This window comes from Protopterus annectens, chromosome 5.part0 (assembly GCF_019279795.1).
Source record: "Protopterus annectens isolate FY-2018-M chromosome 5.part0, PAN1.0, whole genome shotgun sequence".
Classification (NCBI taxonomy): Eukaryota; Metazoa; Chordata; order Ceratodontiformes; family Protopteridae; genus Protopterus; species Protopterus annectens.
In genome coordinates, this window is record NC_056735.1 from 24,246,375 (window position 1) to 24,274,199 (window position 27,825).

The 27,825-nt window shown below is 36.7% G+C and overlaps 1 protein-coding gene across 1 annotated transcript in view; it reads right to left on the minus strand.

Moving 5' to 3' along the window:
- LOC122802007 (hemicentin-1-like) overlaps nucleotides 1-27,825 on the minus strand; it is a 194,199-nt gene that overhangs the window by 34,715 nt on the left and 131,659 nt on the right. The window contains exon 2 of the mRNA XM_044071754.1: nucleotides 8,404-8,715. Within this exon, the coding sequence (XP_043927689.1) occupies nucleotides 8,404-8,715 (312 nt within the window). The remainder of the gene's footprint in view (nucleotides 1-8,403; nucleotides 8,716-27,825) is intronic.

The window sequence follows — 27,825 nt, forward strand, 5'->3', positions numbered from 1 at the left end:
CTTTTTCATTTGCTGTTTTCATCTCTTTATCTAAAATTTGCAGTCAAGCCACAGCAATAAAAGACACTTTACATGTGAAATCTAGTAATTATCTCTGTCTTAGGACAATAGAAATAATTTCCTGGCCCAGACATCCTGCCCCCAAGCTTGAGATCACACACAGTTGTAAAATTCTTTACTTATCAGCTTTCTTTCAGCAGGGTGCACTGTGGTTACATTTTTGAAGCTTAGTACATAACACGGTTTTCTTACATTTGTGAAACCAGCCTGTGGATCATATTAATATTTACAATAACATAGAATTATTTACAAAATTCTATCTGGCTGGGCTGGCAACCCCTCAGTTTTTCACACCTTGAATAGTAATCATTCATATCAGACAGTATGTGGTCTTGAACTGCAATTAGTCTGAGACTGTTTCATGGCAGGTTAACTAGATGATGAGATATCATCTTCTCTGGAGGGTTTTGGTTAAGATGTATCTTACATACCATACAGCCCTAGTCAGCCTTCTCATTTTATTCTGAATTTCCTGGACAACACATCAGTTGTATGATTTTTGTCTGGAATAATCAACTAGCCAGTGAATTCTAAATGGAAAGGACTGACTCATCAATTTTAAACTTGACAGTTTTCTACCTTCCAGTCACTGTTCCTCATAGAAGTCCAGTGTCAGTGTAGTTTCTTTTTCATTTGCTGTTTTCATCTCTTTATGGCTACAACATTTGCATGTCTTTATAAACTGCAAATAATTATTTTAATCAACCTTTAAGGGTGATTTCTATGTGGAATTCTTCCTCTCTCTCACCTCTTTCATGCACTTCTAAAACTCCAACTTTTTTTCCTTTTGTCATTGGTAACTGCAGTAAAACAATAATATTCCCATGACCTCAATCAATAAAGATTTAGATTGATCTAATAATAAACTTATCTTAGTATAGCTGCAGTACAGTTTGCTTTATCAGTATGTATTGCTCTTTAAATTCATATTTCTATAAAATAAATAACATTTATTGCAGGCAAAGCTGTATCTTGCAAATAAAAAATACTGTGTAAAAGCTCACAATCAGTTGTGACAACTATGCTTCCATATATCCATCTATCCCTCTACAATTCCTTTTTCCAATTTTTGCAGATGAAGTCAGGTGTCCTCATGAAATTTCCCAAGCCCATATTGGATGGTTAGCATTTCTTTTTCAGTCTGAGTATATATGGGCTATGCCTCAGTAAATATTCTCAATCCATATACTACAGTTTTGTACTCCTGTGTAAGCCCTACTCCAGTTCCAAGCTGACTGGTTTCTTTGTGAAACATAAATGTTGAAATTACGTAATATAAAGTATGGCATCTCAGAAATAAGATTTTTTTTTTTAATATTTCAGAACCATTGCTTTGTTCCAGTAACCATTCTTTTGCAGTTAATATATGACTCCGGTTAGTTTTGAAGTTCTGAAGATGAGAACTGTGACTCTTTGAATGGTGAGGCTATGTGTATGTATATGAGGTATGTATACTAAGAATCTATACTAAGTCTGAGGTTGTGGTAGCACAGAGTGCTGCCCTTACTCTGAGATACAGTGATACATGAGTCAGTGTGTGTATCTCTCTCTAGATATACATATATACACATATACGTCTCTCTCTCTCTCTCTCTCTCCCTCTAAATATATATATGAATATATATATATATATATATATATATATATACATATATATATATATATATATATATGTATATATATATATATATATATACATATATATATACATATATATATATATATATATATATATATATATATATATATATATATATATATATATATATATATATATATATATATATATACATATTTATAAAATAAAACTATCTATGCATCCAGACTAGAGTCTTCATCATGTCTGACCTTCAAAATCCTGTATGAACTTTACTGCACTTCTTGGTAACTTAACTACAAGCAAAGCTATCTCAGTATTCTAAGAAGATGTGCAAGCAGTGTTATGTATTTAGTTAGGTCCCCATTTCATTTCACTTTTGGTGAAAAAAACTTCAGCAAAAATTATTTCCATCATTTAGAATAAGCCCCATTAAGAAATGTGCCAACTTACAGGTTATAATGTATCCCATGCAAACATTTATGTAAACCAGACCTCTCAACCATCTCAAATTATTCAGTTTTTACTGAGTTTTGGGGTCCCAATGATGGGGTGCCACGTTTCCTGAGTGGCACCCCTTCATTTCCGAATTTTTACATCTATTTTTATACTTTTTCATTTTCCGCTTTTGGGGCTGACATCATCACGTGTGCGATGACGTCAGCTCTGCCAACCTGTCGGAATTAAGCTCAAGGGACATGTTTGGGAGCACACATCTGTTTGAATACTGTGATTGGAACTGCAGAGTGAGCCGTGTCAAGGAAGCTCAATGGACTGCCGTTATGTTATTGGAACTTATTTAAGCTCAACGGACTGCCATTATGGAACTGCAAGCTCAGTTAACAGACCTTTTTGCAGAGTTGCCGCTTTTGCTGTATATTTTGGATTACTGGAACTGGAAGCTCACTCAACACTGGAGCTGCTTTGCCTTAAGGTACTGGACTGGTTGGTGAGTGAGTGAGCCGCTTCAAGAGTGTGTGTGTGTGTGTGTGTGTGTGTGTGTGTGTGTGTGTGTGTGTGTGTGTGTGTGTGCGTGCAACTGTTATCAAGATAGTGAGAAGAAACTGTTTAAAAATTGAAGTTTATTGTTCCATGTGCAAGATAAATTGTTAAAGTTTTAACCTGCACATAGGAAGCACACTTGATCATCTGAAGGAAGAGTAAACAAGTAATTTAATAAACTCTTATAAAACTTTGTCAGATGTGGAGACTGTGTTCATAAAAAGGATGCCATATATATTATGAACAGATGTTCTATGAAGCAGCACAAGATGATGTTTATCTCGGGGAAATGTTTGGAAGGTAAAATTTATGCACAGTTGCACACATATTTTGTTAAATTTTATTCCACTGACAGGCTAGTTTCAGTGTATGATACCTTATATGGCACGCACGGTTTACTCAATTCTGTCAGAGTAAATCACATTTAAATATGACTGCCAGCCATTTATTTGTGTGTAAGAAATTCAGACTACCTGTAATACTGGACATCTCTGTTCCTGTGAATCATTTTACTGTGAATATTAAATAATGTCTTGTGTAAAATCATTCATAAGACAGTGTATACTTTAACTCTGGACCAGGATTAAAAAGTAAACAACAGAGCGTCAACATAATACGTTTAAAGAAACCTAACACTTCTTTATTTGTAAGACTTGCACATCACTTACCAACAACCTTTTGTATTACAGAGTTTCACAATTTCATATGCCCAAAGTAGGGCATTGGCTGCTGAAACATGAGATTTTGTAAGTCAGTCCATATGCTAACTAAATGCAGGTTACATGTGTAGTTTGCTAGTAAATGTAATACAAACTATTGAAGAAATTTATGTACTATTTTATACCACATTAAAGGTTTCTAGATGTGATCCTTCATTTTTTTCTATTTTGTGATTATTAGAGCATTAAGAATTCCTTTGTCAAAGACAACATGATAATTACCATTATTTTTGCAAGACATAATGGCTGAATAAGGACTGTCCTCAGAAAAGGGGTTCATTGTCAACATTAATACATTAACTAGAAATACTTAATGCAGTAATGGTATGAATATCTGTATTTATTTATTATCTAGTAAATTTACTAAGCACATGTGCTAATTTTCAGTGATGATGCAAGAACACTGGTTATTTGGCTTACTTAGGGGTCCCTGTTGTGAACTCACACTACCATAACATCAAACTCAAATGGCAGAATATTGCTACATAAAACATTGAACCAGCTTTTAATATACAAGCTGGTATTTGTCATTTTCCCAATGTAGACTGATGTCAGAGTTGGTAAATGTAAAATGCAGGGATAGCGGGGGATGCAGCAGGCTTGCCCACTGCAAAAAATTATTTTTGTGTTAACAACTTTTTGACCAAAATCCAGCTCAAAATTTTGTTTGGCGATATTTTTTCATTCAGTAGTATTGCAATTCAATATTACAACACAGCCCTTATTGCTTAGAGCCATACAGGAAGCAAACAATGGTTGGAGAAATCAATTTCAAGAGTACAAAATGAGGACTGATACCAACCTCTAGCTGTAATAATCTGTGCTGTCAAATGAGGTTTGTCTGTATTGTACAAGGCATATAATTTAATAAAGTCAGGAAGGTATATCAAAGAATACATGTATGTTTCTTGTTTTGTGTGCAAGGGGCCTATGATTTGAAAACAGCCCAAAGGTAATCTTTATCCACCACTGGCCAGATGCATTTTCTTTAGATGTGGTGTGGGTTTCAATGCTGTTTCAATGAATGTGAGTTTCAAGGGCAGAGGAGTTTTAATGCCAAGTTTATTTTCATTGTGAGACTGTATTGCTTTGTTTTGAAGTGCATTGTGCTATAAAATGTAAAAATAAAACCCCAATAATCATTGTAGAAATAAAGCAGTATGCACACATTAGTGTTTATGGTAAATGGGGTGAAATAGCCATGTGATGGGACACTGGAATGGCTGCAGGGGGGCTCTGGTGCCATATTTTGGTTGTCTGTTCTTCAGTTTGCATTTGAAAGTTATTATCCCACAATTCCATTGGAGTGGGTGGGGTTATGTAATTATGTATGCAAATTTTACATTAATCAGCGTACAGATTTGCACCTATTTTTTATGGGCATTGTCCAGATTTTTGAAGATTCCAGGTTGAGAGGTATGATGTAAACCTATAGGACATGGGCAAGTACCTCTATTTTTATGGAAAGACTAGGATTTCTACTTCTTGTACCACAAACCTTCAGCTAGTACCTTTTCTAATTGATCTAAATCCTAGTTAACGATCTGGAAGGCAATAAGCTGTTAAAGGGCAACAAACCTACTCATCTTCTCAACCAGTTAATATAGATGTCACTTAGAGCTCTTTCCTGGGTCCTTTACTATTTAATGTATTTATTATTAACCTCCAGGAAGTTTACATGCTAGTTTATTTCCATATGACTCAACATTAATATGCATGGCCTCAACAATAAATAATCTCCAAGACATTACCCCAAAATATTTTTCATGTGTAGAAACCTAGCTCAAGGAATCAAGCTAAGTTAATGCTTCTTACCTCAAAAAGTTGCCAAAATCAAAAGCAATCTGTCATCACAAAGTCAACAAATAATACTGTCATTGAAACTGTAACTCACAGTAAACTACTAGGCATTGCCAAGTTTCCACCACGGCTGAAAAAATAAAAACTTTATTCCAAAGGATAAGCACTTTCACACATAGTGCTTCATCAGATCCACAAATGACATCACAAGTGTATGAATTTATACAATCAACATCAATCAACCAATCAAATAAAAACATTAATTACTGATGTATACTTCGTTTTTTTTTTTTAAACAGGTTTTAAAGGTGCAGATAAATTAATTCCTGGCAGCTTATCTGCCTGCACCTTCATAATCCATTTGGCTTCAACATTTTCCAAAAATCTTCTTTTCTTTTACTAGCAGACACAAGTTGCAAGGCACTAAAAACAAAAGAATGGCCTGGAGCCATAGAAATATGCTTGACTAATGCATTAAGCAAATTCATATGTTTAATGTCTCTTACATGCTGTAGGATATGCTCTTTCAACATTCTAACTGTCTTGCCTACATAAAAGGACGTGCAAGGTTTACATCTGGCCAAATAAATCAGTCCTTTTGACCTACAATCAGCATAGAAACATGGTTTAAATAAATAATCAACAGAAGGATGCTAAAATTCCTGCACAGAAGATTATATAAGTGCAAACTTTACAATGTCTACTTGAGTACGTGCCCTGACAATCAGATAGGGGTAAAGGAACATTGACTGTTTTATAACATAGCTGTCATTTAAGAGAAAGATTGTTTCTAAATGTATTACAGGTTTAACACCCACTATGCCCTTAACTTTATCATCAGAGAGTAAAACAGGCCAGAACTTTTTAACCACATCACAACTTGTTGAAGGAGACTTGCTCTACTCCCAGTATCTTGCTAAACTCTCGAATAGTATCCCCACACAAATAAACTCTCCAACAAATACAATAGTTTTAAACCACTGCTTAAACAACATCTTAACCAATCCTTGGTCCTGCACATGATCACCACCAGGTTAAGACTTTGTGCTCACCATACAATACTCTCCAAATCCCTTTTTCTTTCCTTACCTGGCTTGGTCCATCAGAAACCCTGGTTACTGTCCAGTACAGAGAAAGAATGTTACATTAAGCATAATGAGCACAACTTCTGTGTGAAGTCTGCATGTCCACCCCACGGTCGAGTGGCCTCCGAAGGACATGCGTAAATGGGCATGCCTTCGCTGAAGGTTGGGCCTCGGGCTGGCAACTCGGCACCATAAAAATCGACTGCCAATCATTAGCAGACCGGAGTTCCGCTGTGGTGACCCCTAACTGGGAAAAGCCGAAAAGACAAACAACAACAACAACATAATGAGCACAACTTCCTCTTCTGTCAGCAATGGATATTATTCACTTTTGATTACTTATTTAAATTGTGTGGCCTGTAGAGATTCCAGGATGTCTTTTTTCATTATTAACTTTGTAAATGAACTTATCCTTGTAGGTAGTTTTGCTCATATTTGGTCACAAAGGCAGTTGTAAATGCAAAATACATGAATAGTTTAGAGAAGCCATTCAATCATTATGGTGTTGGGAGGTATAAAGAAACTAGACTGCCAGGATAAAGCATGCATAGGCATTGGAAGAACATGAAGACTCTACCTGGGGAATAATTAAAAATCAGGACTGAATCCTGACTCATGAGCTAACCCTATTCATTGCAAGACAGTGCTACCCATAATTGCTGACTCTGTATCCAGTCTATTGTCTTAAAGTTGTATGGCTGTTTGACGAAGTATATTACTATGTTTTTTTTTTTTTTTTTTTTTTTTTATAAATATGTTCTATGTTGCTATGGAGATTGAAATTTACACATCCTTTCTCAGAGGTCCACCAATATCCATCTATATTGTGATACATTGATCTTAGATCCTTTAATTGTTTTGGATAGGGTAGACCATCAACACTGACTGAACAATGGCACTCCTATGTTTGGCTTGTTTGCTTTCTGAATTACTTGAGATGCCTATGTACAATGGTTCAATAAATCATTACAAGATGAGTCAATGAGTCAGACTGTAAGTCATTATTCCCTCAGCTTTCACCAAAAGCTGTGCCACTATGCATATAGACATATTTTTCCTAGCCAGGTTATCTAATGTTAAAGATGGCTGCTTGTTCTCGGGAAATGGGCTGTCATCAGTTTACTTGACAGCAAAACAGCTACGTGAATAGGCCAGTCCAAGGATGGCAGTATAAAATTCTATGCTTGTTTTTGTTTCAGAGACATTGGCATTATATGGTTTCACTGCTTTGCTCTTGCCTGGTAAAGTAGACTGCCTGATTTTTAGTTGTGATCTTCTGAAGTAAACAGTCAGCTTTTGTACTTACTCTGGCTTTTGGCAAGTCAAATGAATAAATCTATTTACTTTTTTACTGTATTTACTTCAGATTTTTTGCAAACTACCCCTTACAGGGCACTGCTTATACTTGTTCAGCCTTCCTGGAGACATTCTATGACAATCAGCTGGAAAGCTTGCCTCCTTATTTGTAAAAAAAAAAAAAAAAACAAAAAAACAAAAGAAAAAGGTGGTGTTGTTATAGCTAGAAGAAATAGAAAAAGTACATGCAGAACAAACAACTTTTAGATTACTCATGTATTGCATATATAATCATCTGAAAAAGAAGTGTTATAAAATACATAGGAAAGAATATTTAACATCACAATTTTCCTGAAAATACCTCTTCAAATTTGAATAATTATGAACTAAAAAATAATGTCAAACTGAAATATATATTTACAAAAATGTCAAATAAAATAGAAACAAAATGCTAAGTTATCTGGTGTTCTGCTGACAACAGAATTAACACAAATGACTGAAAGTTAGTTTGGTCACTTGAAATGATAAACTGAAGATACATCATAGGATTAGGATGACGGATTGCAGATAATTAGGACTAATACAATCATTTTCATAAACTGTAGAAAATGTGAGCAAGTCTGTACATTTTCTAGCACACAAAGTTATGCTTATGTTTTAGTGCTAGATTTACATGACCAATTAAAATTATAAACTTGACATTACAAATTGTCTGAAAGGGTAGCCTATGATAAATTGCATTTTAATATTTCACTGATGCATTCATCCAGTTGTGTTGCTTCATAATTTGCAGGCAAAATATAAGTTCCAAGTAGATTTTGTCATAAAGTAAACAATTTCTTACCTGTTATAGTTAGATTGTAGACTTTCACTGTCAATCCACTGGCATGTGCAACTTCACAGGTATATAATCCAGAATCATTTAATTCAGCGTATGGAACATGGAGAAGATATGCTGTGTGTTCAGTAGTGATGTGTTTGTTCCTGCATCCGTTGGATGTGGTGTTATTATATGCTGTTAAAGCCACAGTGCAGGATGTGCCACTTGCACAGTTTATCTTCCAGATCACAGAAATAATACGTTCCACATCCACTTGAACAGGAGGGCAATTCAGGGAAACTTCGTTACCAACCACATATTTGACATTCTCTATATCTGAACAGAGCAAAAGAATAACCATGAGCATAAAGTACTTTCCGGAACACACGATTAACCAACATGTGTACTGCAGAATATATAAGCCTTGTGGGAAACAGTAATAGACTTGTTTAGTGTCACATTATGTTTCTTACTGAAATTCTGAGACTTGTAATTGTGATTCCTGGAGTTATTTAAAAAATAGAGGAAGAGAATGCAGGAGAACAGCAAATATCAAAATTCTATGTTCTCTTTTTAGCTGTTTTTTGCAAGGATAGTAAGGCCTTCTGCACACCAATGTGGGGAGTATGTGCCCCACACCCCCACTTTTTAAATACGCCAACACCAAGATTGCCATATCTCAGTGAAATAAGACTATGCTAGTGAACACTCCTACATGCACGCACACACAGACACACACACACACACACACACACACACACACACACACACACACACACACACACACACACAAACATACACGTCCCTGATTACAACAACTTATTCAACTGTGTACTCCTCAGACATTAGAATGTGATCAAATGAATGACTAAATAAATAAATAAATACACAGGTAATGTGTAGCCATTTAAATTATTGTGGCTCATAATGTCAAGCCCCAAAATGTGTAGAATGAATGACCAGAAATCTGGATTTAAATATACCAAGTCCAAGATTGACATTTCTTGGAATATTTCCTATTCTCTGATGTATGGCACTGTCAGAATTGGTATATATAAGTTCTGGGGGTTTGGGCAGCTTGTCTTAAATATCAAGAGTTACAGGGAGGGCTTCTTCCTGCAAAATAAATAAATAAATAAATAAATGAATAAATATTAAAGGAGATGAGCAATGTGTTAGGAGTCTGTACTGTGAGTCCCAACATTTCAACAGGGAGCTGAAAGAATAGCCAAAATGATACATTTCAGCTCACTGATGTCAGGTACATAAGTGCAACCTTCCATACATGCACACAAGTGCACACATACCACACACACACACACACACACACACACACACACACACACACACACACACACACACACACACACACACACACACACACACACACGCACACAATATTATTAACTATCAAAAAATACTTTCCATCCTTCAGGCTTGCTGGCAGTGGAGATAGTGGATTTTAATTAAAGACAATATTAAGAAAAAATATTTTCCAATTCTCTCAGTCCTATGTAGAAATCCCTTTATGTTCTTTTAGTTTTGATTCAGGCTGCCCTTGGCATTAACTTCCTAATGCAGCCTGAGCCAATGATAAATGCAGCCTACATGAAAATGTCATTTGTATGCCCCAGGAATGATTGGAGGCTCTGTCAGGAGGTGTAATTGCCTTATTATGTATGGCGACATATGTATAAGAGATTGGCTGTTTTGAAAAATAGCTCAGTTGTCATCACCTTCTTCATCATGATCATCCCCAATCCCCACTTTTCCCATTTTATATGTGGGGTCAGGGTGTTACGTCAACTAGCACCACTTTTCTTGATTTGGTGTCACTCTCCGACCTTTATGACAATCATGCCTGAGTATCACAGGTCTTATTTGGTGTCACTCTCCTACCTTTATGACAGTCATGCCTGAGTATCACAGGTCTTATTTGGTGTCACTCTCCGACCTTTATGACAGTCATGCCTGAGTATCACAGGTCTTATTTGGTGTCACTCTCCGACCTTTATGACAGTCATGCCTGAGTATCACAGGTCTTATTTGGTGTCACTCTCCGACCTTTATGACAGTCATGCCTGAGTATCACAGGTCTTATTTGGTGTCACTCTCCGACCTTTATGACAGTCATGCCTGAGTATCACAGGTCTTATTTGGTGTCACTCTCCTACCTTTATGACAGTCATGCCTGAGTATCACAGGTCTTATTTGGTGTCACTCTCCGACCTTTATGACAGTCATGCCTGAGTATCACAGGTCTTATTTGGTGTCACTCTCCGACCTTTATGACAATCATGCCTGAGTATCACAGGTCTTATTTGGTGTCACTCTCTGACCTTTATGACAGTCATGCCTGAGTATCACAGGTCTTATTTGGTGTCACTCTCTGACCTTTATGACAGTCATGCCTGAGTATCACAGGTCTTATTTGGTGTCACTCTCTGACCTTTATGACAGTCATGCCTGAGTATCACAGGTCTTATTTGGTGTCACTCTCTGACCTTTATGACAGTCATGCCTGAGTATCACAGGTCTTATTTGGTGTCACTCTCTGACCTTTCTGACAGTCATGCCTGAGTATCACAGGTCTTATTTGGTGTCACTCTCTGACCTTTCTGACAGTCATGCCTGAGTATCACAGGTCTTATTTGGTGTCACTCTCCGACCTTTATGACAGTCATGCCTGAGTATCACAGGTCTTATTTGGTGTCACTCGACCTTTATGACAGTCATGCCTGAGTATCACAGGTCTTATTTGGTGTCACTCTCTGACCTTTATGACAGTCATGCCTGAGTATCACAGGTCTTATTTGGTGTCACTCTCCGACCTTTATGACAGTCATGCCTGAGTATCACAGGTCTTATTTGGTGTCACTCTCCGACCTTTATGACAGTCATGCCTGAGTATCACAGGTCTTATTTGGTGTCACTCTCCGACCTTTATGACAGTCATGCCTGAGTATCACAGGTCTTATTTGGTGTCACTCTCCGACCTTTATGACAGTCATGCCTGAGTATCACAGGTCTTATTTGGTGTCACTCTCCGACCTTTATGACAGTCATGCCTGAGTATCACAGGTCTTATTTGGTGTCACTCTCTGACCTTTATGACAGTCATGCCTGAGTATCACAGGTCTTATTTGGTGTCACTCTCTGACCTTTATGACAGTCATGCCTGAGTATCACAGGTCTTATTTGGTGTCACTCTCCGACCTTTATGACAGTCATGCCTGAGTATCACAGGTCTTATTTGGTGTCACTCTCCGACCTTTATGACAGTCATGCCTGAGTATCACAGGTCTTATTTGGTGTCACTCTCCGACCTTTATGACAGTCATGCCTGAGTATCACAGGTCTTATTTGGTGTCACTCTCGACCTTTATGACAGTCATGCCTGAGTATCACAGGTCTTATTTGGTGTCACTCTCCGACCTTTATGACAGTCATGCCTGAGTATCACAGGTCTTATTTGGTGTCACTCTCCGACCTTTATGACAGTCATGCCTGAGTATCACAGGTCTTATTTGGTGTCACTCTCCGACCTTTATGACAGTCATGCCTGAGAGTCACAGGTCTTATTTGGTGTCACTCTCTGACCTTTATGACAGTCATGCCTGAGTATCACAGGTCTTATTTGGTGTCACTCTCTGACCTTTATGACAGTCATGCCTGAGTATCACAGGTCTTATTTGGTGTCACTCTCCGACCTTTATGACAGTCATGCCTGAGTATCACAGGTCTTATTTCATGCAATGCATCCATTTCTTTGCTGGATGTCCTTGTTTCTTCTTGCCTTCTTTCTGTCTCTCCAAATTTTATTTTGCTAAATCATCTGCTGCTTTTGCTTGTGTCATCTGAGTTTTTAAATAGAAATTGGAACTCTACGCATGCAATGTGCTTACATAATGTGCTGAAAATCAAAATGGGAAAGTTAACCATTAAAAAAAACACTAACATTAAAAACAGAGTAATTATTTGGGAGGGCTATAGCCCAGCACTTTGGTACCACAAGCAATCCAAGAAATCAGCATTTCGTGGGGGGTGAGGATCGTGACCTACCATCACAGTATTTCCCTCTAGTATTCAGCCTCTCATTTTGATCTGGCCGCTGTCCTGTCAATGATCCTGGTGTCTACTGGGAAACATGACACTTTTTCACATGTTCTCACACCTTTCCCTTGAGACAAGTGAGCAGGCTTTATGCCTTACCACCCTCTTCAAAACATCTTTGGGACCTCCAGCATCTGGATCAGGGTCATCCAGGTCACGTAAAGTCTTCATCTGTCGGAGCAATAGAGCTGACTATATGCCTGAATCTTTTGATGTACCGATTTAAGCACTGATACTGATGAATCTTAGATCTTGGAGATCTTTGAATTCATCTCAGAGTGTCCAGTTGTGTTTCAGTTCAGTTTCATGGATGACAATTTAAGTTAAAGCATGCAAGGTAGTTAAATAAAGAGTACCCATGGAGCACTAGTATATTCCAAAATTTTGTACTGGGCCTTCTTTGTTAAAAATTTGTATTTCACCAATTTGTGAACTAATGGCAATGCTTTCTTTACAAAATCCACCAATAATCTAAAATGAAACAATATATCTAACTTATTTTCTGCATTTAACTGCCTTCAGCGAAATTTTAATAGCTGTCACAACAGGATAATGCAAAAAGTAATGCCATTTAAAATTAACAATGCTAAAGTGAATGTATGCTTCTATCTAGTCAAAAATCAATAAATGTGCTGATCCAATAAGTACTTGTAAAACCTATTCTCTAATGTGTGTATCACTGTTAATAAGGATTGAAAACTGACCGCACAAATTGATATGTGTCTTAATGACAATTAGACACAAAGCACACAACAGTTTTTCATTGCTAAGCCAGTTTACATAGTACATTGGCACAGCTAAAGCTGAATAAAATAAGTTGCTATGTCCTCTCACAATGAAAGTAAAAGGAGTGACAGCATGCCCCAATATAAAAAGATTAAAGTATCTAAACTGCTGTCTTTCTAAAGCGTATCAGACAGCATGGGATATTAACTGATTAATATATTTTGCAGTGATTAACCCTAACACCAGATAGGTCTCTAAATTTGAGTATCATATACAGTGTAGCTATATGTGTGTATAATATATATATATATATATATATATATATATATATATATATATATATATATATATATATGAATATATATATGAAGTAAAAACTGGAAGCCACAGAAAGCCAGGATAATCAGGAATCCACAAAATTTATTGATAAACCACAGGCTAAGCGCATTCATCTTGTAAGAAAGACATCTTCAGAACCTGACTATATATTTTATTCGATCTTAAGTTTAATTCGCTAGCTATAGCTATAGAGATGTTCTCATTTAGTCCTAGCAAGGTTGTTGCATCAAACCTAAGCTGCCACAACATCTCTTGGTGCATCTCTATAGCTAGCGAATTAAAATTAAGATCGAATAAAATATAAAATTATTTAAATAGCATAGAGGTACACATAGGGCTGTGTTTTAAAGAATATATATTAATGTAAGGAAATTGCGTTTTTTAATATAAAAGTTTGGTGTAATGTGTCTTTAATGTTCTAAGTTGTGGGGTCATATGACTGACCCTGAGAGATGTGTGAGTGAGGGTGTGTCTTTTTTACTTTGATTTGTAACAGTATTTGAACTCACATTGCTTTTGTAAAGTCAGGTTCTGAAGATGTCTTTCTTACAAGACGAAAGCGCTTAGCCTGTTGTTTATCAATAAACATTTGTGGATTACTGATTATCCTGGCTTTCTGTAGCTTCCAGTTTTTACTTTATATGTATATATATATATATATATATATATATATATATATATATATATATCTGAATCCCCTTCAAACCATTGTATTCCAAACAAGCGAAGCACAGAACATCAAGACCAAAATGCGAATGTCACAATGCTGAAAGTTCAGAACACTAAGATAATACTATGTGCCAGCACCAGTCTAACTACCCTGATAGTGTACATTTGCTAAGAGCAATGATAACAGGTAAATTATAGGTTTTAAGTTTTTACAGTAACTTATCTCTTGGAAGGGCTGTTGGTGGAGATGACTGTACAGTGCAGAACAGGACATTTAGCTTTTTCCGTATTGTAGTGTGATCTCGGAGTTGGTATATGTAAGGTTTGGGGGAGTGAGGAGGCATAGCCCCCTATATGGGTGGGTGCAGGGGGGCACAGCCCCCCTGCAAAAACATTCTGAAGTGCATACTAGTCTGTTAGTGGTTATTTTTAATTGTTTTGTAATATTTGTAAGTTTTTAGGTTGGTGCATGTGTAGTAGTGTTTCAGTGTTGTGAACATTCGGCATTGTAAGGTTTCATTGACTGGATACTTCGACATTTTGGTCTCGGCGTTTTGTGGTTCACTGATTTGGTATACAATGATATAAAGCAGATCCCTATATACATATATATATATATATATATATATATATATATATATATATGTGTGTGTGCACATACACACACACACACACACACACACACACACACACACACACACACACACACACACACACACACACACACACACACACACATATATATATATATATACTGTGCTGTACATGCTTTGGACTCAGTCTCTCAAAACATAGGAAGCATTCATCAAAACACCCGTTTAGAAAAGAACTTATTTTATTTCAGAGCACATGGTCCTGCCCTTGTCTAACCCCCACTTGATCCAGCCTCTTCTCAACGTTAACTCCTTTTCCTATTCTACTCATTACTTCCTTGCACTTGCCTCATATACCTTTATACCTCCCTCTCCCCTCACTTCCATAGCATTTATATTCATATATATCTTTATTAAAAAAAAAGAAAAAAATGTTGACAGTGGTTTATCTATTTGTATGTACTTCATGTGTGATATTCTCTAGACCTGTCAACTGTTATTTAACCTCCTCTATGTACAGATATTCTCTAACTGTTGATTGTCTTATTATGTTTCATGGCGGTTTTATTTTTTTTACTCTTATTTTTATTTTTGGTTTGATTTTTATTGTAAAAATATGTAATACTTCTGGAGCGTTGTTCCTCGGGTCTCCACTGAAAATGGCCCCCTGGCTCAATTGGACTAACGTGGTTAACAAATGTCAATAAATAAATAAAATAAAATAAATAAATAAATGACTTGTTTTCTGTTGCGTATTCTGTTGCTTAACCTGTGCATTACCCACTGACGTATGTAACGCCTGACCTTTATGCTTTTAATTTGTGAGTTATTCTCACATGTGGTATTGTGCAGAATGCCTTACGAACGATAAGGTACGCAGAATATGCACTGTCAGTTCTTTATCAAGTGCGGCCTTTACCTCTTCAAAGAAAAAACATAACATTCATAGGTTGAAATCTCCCCTCGACAAACTCATGCTTTCCTTTATCTAACAGAAACAGGCCCCCTGCGTGCCTTTATGAATTTATACAACTTTGCATAAAATATTGGTTAGGGGGATTGGCTTAATCTTTGGGGGTTTAATGTCACCCTCACTACCTTTGTGAAATGATGCCACTAAGGCTGGATTAATATATCAGGTATGTCTGTACATGTTAACATTATGCTTAACATAATCAAATTGAGTTTTTTTTACCTTAATTATGTGTAGAAAATAAATGACCAAGTATATTGATTAGGTCTTAGCTTTATTACTGCAGTGGTTTTCTTATCTTCAGTTTATTCCTCATTTTTTCCCTTTTACTTTACAATTGTAATCTGACATCTCTTTATTTACCGCAAAGTTTTCACGTTTCAACAAATTCATTCATTATGCCCTGTGGCTGACTGATGACTTCTGTATTGATAACATGATTCTGATCTTGGCTGGTGTACCCTCTATGCAACGTCTGCACGTCCTCACTATACCAATGTTGTTTTTTTACTGTGGTTTCCACTTACATTTCAATTGTGCTGTAAGTTAATTGCCCGCAATTGTGTCTGTGGTATATTAGTGAGTCCAGTTTTGTGTATGTGTGTGTGTGTGTGTGTGTGTGTGTGTGTGTGTGTGTGTGTGTGTGTGTGTGTGTGTGTGTGTGTGTGTGTGTGTATTCAGCAATGAACTGGTGTCCTTTCCAGTATTAGTTTCTCTGCCATTTGCAGCTTGAGTGACAGGATAGACTCCAGTCATCATGGAACCTTAAGGTAAAGGAGCATCAAAAAATGAATGAATGAATAAATGAATGAGTCAATGAATGAATGAATAAATGAATGAGTCAATGAATGAATGAGTAAATGAATGAGTCAATGAATGAATGAATAAATGAATGAATGAATAAATGAATGAGTCAATGAATGAATGAGTAAATGAATGAGTCAATGAATGAATGAATAAATGAATGAATAAATGAATGAGTCAATGAATGAATGAATGTCATAGTCAACATTTTCTGTTGTTGGTTTTCTGATGTAAGCAAAGAGCACTTTGTTTTTGCTTTCAGCGTTTGAGATAAACCTGATTTCATAGATACATTTGGAAGACTTGGTAATATGAATAAGTAGAAACTACACTTACAGGTCTGATGTTATAACTAGAGTAATTTGTGAAACTAAGTAATATCTCACTACTACACTATCTACTTATTAATTTTGTGATTTCATCAAAACTTTTTTTGCTGAATTTATGTATATATTTATTTCTTACTAGTATGTATCCATGAATGCAGAAGATGATAATATTGCAGAATTCATTGACAATATCTTAAACAGACTTGATTGGTTCACTGATGACAGTATCACAGCCTGTTTTCATATAATTTATTGCTTCACAGTGCTATTGCTGAAATTCAGGAAGAATGATTTACTTAGGACTGTTCTTAATTTTATTTAGATAATGTTATCATGATCTGTGTTTGTTATAGAGGGAATAACAGTATTTAGGGAAAATAAAATCTATAGGTTTGTCAACATGCAATGAACTGGCACCTCACCTAAGTGTCATGTTTAATCATAGTCTCACCTCAGGCTTCATGCCCACTGAGTGGCGCACAGCTACAGTTATCCCACTCTACAAAGGAGGATCCACCTTGGATCCCGGCAACTACCATTCCATCAGTCTGACGAGCCTGATCTGCAAGGGCATGGAACGCATTATCATGGAACTTACAAACAAAGACACTGGCAACCTTCAAACACTGGACCCCACCCAGTTTGGGTTCTTGAAGGGCCGATATTGTCTCCTGAACCTGATTGACTTCTTCAAATCAGTCTCCAGAGCTGTGGACATGGGTAAGGAGGTCCACACAGCCTATCTGGACCTCACCAAGGCCTTTGACATCATCCCCCACTCTGGAATCATAGATAAACGTACTAAGCTGGGCATAAATCCCTACGTCACTTGATGGGTTGCCAGCTGGCTTACTGACAGAACCCAGATTGTAAAAGTAGCCGACTCCAAATCTAGCTCCAGACAGGTGACAAGTGGAGTACCTCAGGGTTCAGTCCTGGGACCGCTCTTGTTTAGTATCTACTTCTCTGAAGTACAGGACAACACTAAGGGGCTCTGGCTAACAAAGTTCGCAGATGACTGCAAACTGGGAGCCATTATTGAATCCTCAAATGATGTGGATACTGTACAAAAGGGCCTTACAGAAACAGATGCTTGGTGCCAGAGCCATGGGCTCCAGCTTAATGCCAATAAATGTATAGTTATCCCCTTTGGGGAAAACCATGTACCCATGAATTACCACATAGCTGACAGTACACTAAACACTGAAAGTGTGATGAGAGACTTAGGGACACAGGTGGACAGTGGTCTCATCTTCAATAACCACATCACCACAACAGTCAGGAAATCCTTCTATGTGCACACCTCATCACTAAGAGCTTTTCATCCAGAAAAAAGGAGGTCATTGTCCCACTGTACTCATCCCTCATTAGACCCATTATAGAGTACAATGCTCCATTTGGTATGTAACTCACAAGACATCTGCAACAGCTGGAAAGGCCACAGAAATACCTCACTAAAAGAATCACAGGCCTAAAGCAGATGCCCTATGCTGACCATCTAAAAAAACTCCAGCTATACTCTGTGGCATATCGTCTACTCAGAGGTGGTCTCTGCTTAACGTACAAGGCCATGTCAAACCCTGAGCTGTTGGACATGCTTCACTTAAAGAAATCCCAATCCCTCAGAGCCACACGCTCCAGGGATCTAAACCTTGTAATCACAATGAACAAAACATGCTTGCGGGATAGATTCCTGACCCAGAAACTCCCCATACTCTGGAATAGACTGCCCATACATGTCAAGCAGAGTGCCTCCTTAGCCCTCTTCAAAAGGAACCTTGACAATTGGATGGGAGATAGGAAATTCACCTCAGGGATCACGTCAGTTGCCCTGCTAGACAAGGGTCCAAGGAAGTAAATATTGTTTGAAGAAATATCCAGGGAATTGTTATGGCTAGGCTTGTATAGGCCCTAGGGCCGATAGCCTAGTGCCATCCTATGAACCTATGATATCTAGGATATTATTTCCTTAAGATTTATTTAATACAGTTAGATCCTTGTTTTCATTAACATAGTTGATTAATAATTAGGCTTATTAGCTTGATGTTGTATAGTTTATTTAGTCAATGTTTATGCAGTTAAGATCCTCATTAGACCTGCATATTTACAGAGTTTTGTATCCTGAGTTAAGACAGGATCATAGGATATACAAGGCAATTGAACCAAACCCATGTGGACCTTGCTAGTAACCACTCTGAGGTTCTACCACTTTTCACAGTAAGGGTGAGGCCTGTAAATCCCAGGGTAAATTTAAGGGTACCCATACAGTCACCTAAGCTGTTTTTGAAAAGTAAATACGAACACCCGCATAACTCATGAGGACCCAGGTAAACTTTAAAAATAACTTTTTTTAAACGTTAAGTGCTTTCGTTCCAAACAATTTTTTTAATGGAACTTCATCAGGACAGTTCAAACAACACTATGATGTATGATTAACCAATTAATTAATTAATTAATTAATTAATCACACACTAGCAACTAACAGCCTAAAAACTTATATTGTAAAACATTTTATAAAACCACTATAATCATCGATTTAGCTTTGTTGCAACATAACCCCTAACCCTGCTTCATTTTTAAAATGGATATTATGGAGCATGAGTCACTGAGCACAGGATAACTCAGCGCATTCAGTTGTAGTTCCCATACCGACTTCCTTTTATCCAAGTATTCTTTCATTAAAAAATAAATAAATAAAATATCATCCTGATACAAGTGCTCAATAACTGTAAAACAGAATTTGTGTCCTGCGCTTTTTTTGTATCTGCTTACTTAAGGCATTAGTGGGTTTCTTCTTCTTAATGTCCTGCACATGTTCATAAATTCTCTCTTTTATCCTAATCAAAGTTTTTCTTATATAAAAGGCAGGACAAACTTCACAGTTACCCACATATACCACCTGTTTGGAGTCACAGGAAAAACGTCCTGTTGCAGAGTATACTTTTCTGTTTTACTAAAATATTCCCCCTTATTGATATATGGGCATTGATTACATTTCCCATATCTAAACATACCTATTTTCCTAAATACTGTAATGCAGTTGAAATGCTTTTTTTTTTTTTTGGCATTTCCAATAACTGTTTAAGGCACTTATCCTTTTTAAACACTATTTGGGGCTTAAATCCTAACTTTTCCACTGCTCTACGTTCACCGTTAAAAATATCCCAATTTTTCTGAATGCTTTTTATCAGCGCTTTACTATCTATGTTGTAGGTAATGATAACATAATCTATTGTTCCCATAATCATCCGTACCATTCAGAACAATCCCCATTTCAAGATTGTCATTATTACTACTCAACAGAGGTAAATAATATCCACTGATTCTCTTATCACACACAGTCCATCTCTAATCTTTAGTAAAAACTGTTCCGGATATCCCCTGTGCTTAAACATTTCAATCAGAATATCGCATTCATGCAGAAAGGTGTTTCTGAAACGATCCTGACCAGCCTAACCAACTGGCCTTTTACTACAGCCTTCTTTTGATGAGTGGGATGCCAACTAGAAAAGTATAAGAACTATCAGCAAATGTTGACTTTCGGTTGATGTTTGATATGTATCTCCCATTATTTAAACCCTTACTCAATTCTACAGCCAAATAAACTATTTTATTAGAAGAATGTATTACTTATTTACTATTATTTTTAAAGTTTACCCGGGTCCTTCTGAGTTACAGAGGTGTCTGTGGTTATCTAGACTGCAATTTGTCGTTATTTTTACATTTATTTTTGAAAAATGACAAGGACTTGTATTGCTTGACCTGCAGAGGAAGATTATTCCAGAGCAAGGGGATAAGCTGGATAATGAACCTGTCCCTTCATTTTGTTTTACTTATTTATTTATAGAAATAGGTTTAGATTTCTGGTTCTAGTGCTGACTGCATTCTTTTTGACTTACTGAAAAGAAGGAAGTCAAGGATAGCAGGATCCCTGAGGGTTTGCTAAGAGGCACAAAAATCCCTCTGGTTTCTCATGGGAACTATGATTTTTGAGACCAGAGATCTGTTGATTTGGAACTTATGAAGACTTTTGACTTTTCGTATGTGTCTAATGAGATACATGTCAAAGGATTAGTTATATTTAGTAATGATTATGACCAGAATAGAATATAAGGGACTGATGACTTCCCTGGATTTGAAAGAAATGCTTTTGACAATTAGCTGTGAAATCTAGAAGGATTTCCTGACTCTAATAGCCACATGGAGATCAAAGGAGATGGAGATAACTACCCAGGTGTCCACATTTCTAATCCCAGTCTCAGTTGATAATGGGGTGGTCTCAGTGGTGTACACTGCATTGATTATCAGCTTCCCAAATGAGATAATACTACATTTCTTGGCATTTAGTTTCAGCTCTTTTTCTAAATACCATGTGTTAACACATTAGTTAATTCTGAAAGGTAAATGTATCTTCAAGGGAGTGTGACTTGATAATTATGGCCAGTTTGCAATCATTAGCAAATTTGGTAAAGTAGATATCATTGTTAATGGTCAGAGAAATAAATGCAGAACAGCATAGATCCCTGGAGGACACTACTAATCACTTTTACTGTGCTTGAAGAGGTGTCACCTACTTGGACTGTATGCATTCTGCCCTTGAGACGGTTGGTTATCTATCTCACTATATAAGGCTCAGTATATAAGGCCATCAGCTTATTAACAATTCCCTCATGTGATATGGTGTCAAACACATTGCCAGATCAAGACAGACAGCATGAACAGTATGCCCACTGTCCAGAGCATGAGTGACTTTCTCAAAAAAGCTAACAAGATTTATTAGGCATGATTTACCACCCACAAATTCCAATTGTTGTGGGTTGAGCCTAACAAGATTTGTAATATTATGATTTATGAAGCTGGTAATAATGTACTCCATAGCTTTATAGATCAGACACATAATGCTGATAGGTTTGTAGTTTCCAGGGTCCATGTTGGGTCCACCATTGTGTATCACTACAAGACTGTACCAGTATTCTGGGACAAAGACTTTAGCTAGACTTAGGCTAAAAGTTTAAGGAGGGGATTTGTGAATGAGCATTTGATACTATTAATAAGCCAACCCTGTGTATTATCAGACTCCATACAGGAAGTGTTTTTTGGCTTTGAAATAGCTTAAGGGTATGTTGCTCATAATTTTAGGGAGTAGGCATGACTCAGAGATGATTATAGTTGGGATGGGGTTTCATGGGAGAAGCTGGCAACAGACTAATTTACTAGTATGTTTGCAATGCTGTTTTGATTTGAGTGGGAGGCTGTGTTGTGGAAAAGTTCTTTATAATGTTGTGAATTATTTCTTAGTTTTCTAACATAGCTGAAGTAAGACTTGCAGTTATCCTTTGCCTCAAATGCTAACTTCAGTTCAGGAGACCTTCATACTACACAAAGTGGTATAGACAGTGTACTATAGGACCTTATGACATTATATTCAGCATCACTGCTATTTAATGTTTTATGAGCATGTTTTTGTCCTGAGATGTCCTGAAAATACTGGACCCATCATAGTTCAGCTTTGTTAAAGGAAGGTCCTGCCTATTAAATCAGGTGGACTTTTTAAAAGGATCACCAAAGCATTAGATGAAAGTAAGACTGTGCACACAGCTTACCTTGACCTGGTCGAGGCTTTTGATACAATACCCCACTCAGAAATTATAGACAAGCTCATTAATTTAGGTATAAACCCTTTTATCACCAACTGGATAGCCAACTGGCTCATTTCTAGGACTCAGGAGGTGAAAATAGGTGAGACCACCTCCACCAAGAGGCCACTCACTAGTGGAGTCTCCCAGGGCTCCGTACTGGGGCCTCTCCTTTTTGGCATCAATTTTTTTCTGAAATGGAAGCAAATGCTGAAGGTTTATGGCTGGTTACGTTTGCAGATGATTGCAAGCTGGGGGTTATCATCAGTCCCCTGCAGACACAACATTCTTCAAGAAGGTCTATCTCTGACTAACAAATGGTGCCAAAGCTATGGTCTTAAACTCAGTGCTAAGAAATGCATAATTGTACCCTTTGGGAAGTCAACCATCCTAGCTAATTACCATGTTGATAATACTCCCCTAGGACTTAACCTAGTGGTCAGAGATCTGGGTATGCATCTAGACAGTAGCCTTCCCTTTGACCAACACTTGTCCTCAGTGGTGAAGCAATCCTTTTATTTGTGCAATATATAAGTAAGAGCATGGCATCTAGGTCCAAAGAAGTTTTATCCCACTGTACTCCACCTTTATCAGATCATAGAGTACAATACACCCATTAGTATGTACCTGACGAGCAACCTCAGAGGTTCCATACAAAACGAATACAAGGAGTAACAAACCTGCCTTATGCAGGGCACTGTAAAGCCATTTCTGTCTACTCAGTCTCCTATACATTGCTGAGGGGTGATCTATGCCTGGCTTACAAGGGATCTGCAAATCCCACACTTATAAATTTCCTAAATATTTGTAAGTCAAAGAGTATCAGAAATACAAGGTCTATGGACCTGAATTTTGTCTGTGACTAAAACAGAACATGCTGGAAAGACAGGTATGTGTCCCAGAGACTGCCTCTCCCATGGAACAGGCTCCCAATCCACATTAAGCTGAGGTTGTCTATTACTCAGTTTAAGCACAACCTAGATCAGTGTATGGGGAATAGGAAATTGACACCGGGCTTGCACCCATGTCCCTTATTAAGAAAGGTAGCTTATAAATTCCTGGTCCACAATGTCCTATTCATATATAGGACGTAATTATTCTTTCGGGGAAAGCTGGCTAGGCTTAGAAAGGCCTACTGGGTTGTTTGACTAGTAACAGTCGATGAATCAATGAATCTGTGTTTTCTTGGCTACTGACCTTCTGCTGTTCTTTTGTAGATTTTTAGAGAATGCAACATTATTCATCAGATAAATACCAAGGAATTGAGACCTACCATGAAATTTATAACATGCATTTTGGATTTTTGAACCAGGTTTTAGTAATGTACAACTTCCAAGTACAGAATGCTGCTAAATCAGCCATTGTACAAAATCTGTACTCTCTGTGGAGTTGGCTAAATCTATCTGCTACAAAGCAGTATGACAGGATGCACATCTCAGGCTGAGGTTCCCTATTAAAACCGCAAAGGTCCACTTACCCGAATATGGAAACATCGACACGTATACATCGAACCGCAAAAACACTGATTGTCCTGTATTGTGAAGTCTGAAATGATGAATTGTCATGGTTGGCCTTTTTGCGGTATAGCTCTGTAAGGTAATTGTGTGCGATAGTTACGGACCTTATGGTTAGGGTGTGGGTTAAGGTAAGTGCATACATGGTAGTATATGCAAGATTTACTTTAGGGTTAGAAGTAGAGTTTTAGTTAGCATATGTATGTGGTTTATTTATTTTGTTTGGGTAGGTAGTATGTTGTGGGCAGTGGGGTTGGACAACTATGACGATTCGAGATGTTGAATTTCACAGTTTAGGGTGTTCGGTGTATTCGCGGTTCACATAATATGTGTTGACGTTTACGTATTTGGTGAACAGGACTTTCACAGTTCTAATATAGACACTCAGGCTGATATGCACTGAATCACCAGTCTGCAACATCATGGCCTTAACCACGTATTGATTTGCAACATCCTGTTTGGATTACCCTGAGCAGATCTACTTTTCCCCATACCTGTTTAAACATTTCCACCATATTGTGTTGTATATCTAAGACAGAGAACTACCTCAGATTTTTATTCTGTCAAGAACATAGTCTTAATTAGTCCTTTCTTAACCCTACTTGAGAAGTCCCTAATTTTTGCAAGAGGCAGACATGGAGCTACCAAAAATGCCTTACAAAATCTAAAGAAGTATGTTACTTTTATGCACAGTGGAATCAATGATTAGAAAGATGTTTTGGTGGTTGCCTCGTTATAGTAAATGTCACGTGATTTTTTTGAATGTGGCTTGGTTTACATTTTAAACCCCATATATTTTGCTTTTATGGACTCTCACACTACCACAGGATTGTGACTAATGATGTGCAATTTACTCTGATCAGTCAGAGGTATGTTTGCTATGTTACATTTATGAGTATCTGAACTTGCTGAACGTATGATTTCTTAAGGTATATTTATGACATTTGTGGGTGCTTTCTTCAGGATGCCTGTAAATGCAGAGGCAGGTGTGTTTATGTGCAGTCACTGTACCACTGTTACTGACAGTTAAATCTCAAAATCCTGGACATGCAGATGCATTTAGCAGATATTTACAGTCTTGTTAATATGTGCATTTTTTGTCAGCATGCTGCAGCCCCTATATTACATGGGGTTATTGTCATCTATTAAATATCTGAAAGTTTGTTATCCTGTTCCTCCATGTGTAATCTAAATTAAGACCTTTCCTGTGTAAAGAAATAGGAGTGGTTCTTGTTGAGCCTAGTTTTACCCTTTTCAATAAGTTATTACATTTCTTTGTACTAAATTTACTTTTTCAACCAATTGTGTGCAGTCAGCTTATCTGTTGGAAGCAAATTTGTTGGCACATATTTGATATTTCAGAGGTAAACTGGAAGAATAAGCTTTGGGCATATATGTGGAATGTCTGGGCATAAAGATATGAATGGGAGAGTAACTGGACTTCAGTTTAATGGGACGGCCTTCACATCGTAATGGGACAGGAGTGGAAGGAGAAGTGAAATTGCTATAACGAGCAAACATTTCAAGAAACCTTGGGCTTATGACTACATCAGGGATAATGTGGATGGATTGGGAAAATCAGATGTGCTCACACAGCAGACCGTTCTTGGAAATCTATCAAGAAACTGAACTAATTTTCTTTGTTACTTTAAAAAAGACTGGTCTCCAACTCGTCTTGTGATTCAATAATAATAATTCTCTAGGACTTGCAAAAAAAAAAAAAAAAAAAGAAAACCAAACTTTGTTTTCTGTCCTAATCCATAACTTTTAAAACTTGAAGAAAAATATCTTTAACTTAAAATGATATTGCGATACAGGTAAAACAAGAACAAACAATTTAAATGTGCAGCCACTACATCACATATATGAAAACAACATGCTTTGCTGTCTCAAGAACATCTTTAACTGATTTTCCTTACAACCATAAAAGAAAAGATTCGTTTTGAGGTCTTCAGATAATTCACAATGAACTCCCTTTGCCTTAAGTAAAGAAACACAGGTTTTACTTTCTTCCAAAACATAGAACCTTAACAAATCCTGGAAGTTCTTATTTAAACTAAAATAGCACTGCAATAAGACAAAAAGAAAACAGCATTAAGAATGCAAACCAACTACATCAGATATATTCTTACAGCAGTCTATTCTGGTAGATCGCTCAAGAAAATGTTACAACAAAATTCAACAAAATTTTTAGCAAAATTTCTAAATGCTGCTTCTGTAGCAGCAGTTTGTAATATCATCTCTTTTAAAAAGCTTTGATTTATTTTCCTTATTTTTTTCAGAAAAGAATAGTTTCCATCTTCTGCCATAGTTGGCAAGCTATCAAGTCCCTGAAGCATTACAAAAAAATACACAATTGTGCTTTTTGCCTTAGCACAGAACTTTTAAAACTCCATGAAAAATATCTTTAAACTAAAGCAAGAATAGTGGAGAAAGAAAACAGTCGCGCATCTGTCTATTCTGATGGCTCTGCAAATAGAAAATGCAATGCATTATCAAACATTTTCACTAACATATTCTGCATGTTAATACAGTTCTGTATTTCTACATTTCTAGATATGCTAATGTTGGTGTGAGTTGCTCTCCTTTGCTAAATAATTTAATGAACTATGAAATCATCACAACTCAGAAAAGGAAATATTTCTACAAAGTTCAGGCAACATAACAATCCAGTCTCTTATTGTAGAAGACAGCGTTCAGATAATGCTTTAATGGTGAAAAACAGCTATACAAACTTGGAGGTAGCCACTCCACTGACTAATTTTATAAAGAATTAAAAAAGAAGTATATTTCATTGCCTTGGAAGAAATTACTAGGTATTGCAAAGTATGCAAGCATTTTCTTATGCTATGTCAGACCAAGTAACAGTTGTATATTTAGTCCACTTACTATCTTAGCTTCAATGTATGTCAAACAATTTCATATTCAGATAAAAGTAGCTCTGTTTCTACTTACATCTTGCATTTAATGTTATATATATGAATCAGTCTTTCCAGTCAGTCGAATATCAGTAGACACAGTATGTGGGATCCATAACTACACATACCAGTTTTTTAGTAGAAAATGCAAACAGTTCAAATTTACTAACCACCTAATAATCTGAATGATGCCTTTAATACAGATTAATGAATGAAGGGTATAAGTTTGTTGCAAAAAATGTATTATTACATACCAGCTGAACAACAAATAGATAAAGAATAATTACTGAATTCTTGAGCCATGTGTTTTACATGAAATATATAACTGTTATGTAGCAAAGGAGGAACAATAAATATAACAAAAGATGAATAACAGTCTGAGCAACACCTTTTTATAAATTTACGTATTTAAATTACACTTTTTTGTCAGCCATGCACACATTTAAGGAATTTGTGTATATAACTTTTGCTACTATTATTGCTATTTCTGTGTTATTTATTTCATTTTTCTTTTAGTAACTAGTTGAGAAACTTCTATAAATTGCATTGAGACCCGTTTTCTTTTTTTTACCATCTTGGATGAAAGATAAGCTTGCGGACTTCTTCAGCCATGTCAGAAACCTCAAGGGCAGCACTCAGCAATGTGCTGGACTGTGGTTTAATGGTACCACATTCACCAAATCTAGATATATAGTGATATATTGAAACTGTTAGCTCACAAATTCAGTACCAACTTTTCCCTCTCTCGCCTTAACCATCCCCTAAGAAATACCCTCAAACATAATCCCTCCAACTACAACTAGGGAGTATGTACTGTTTGCAGTCTCTAAAG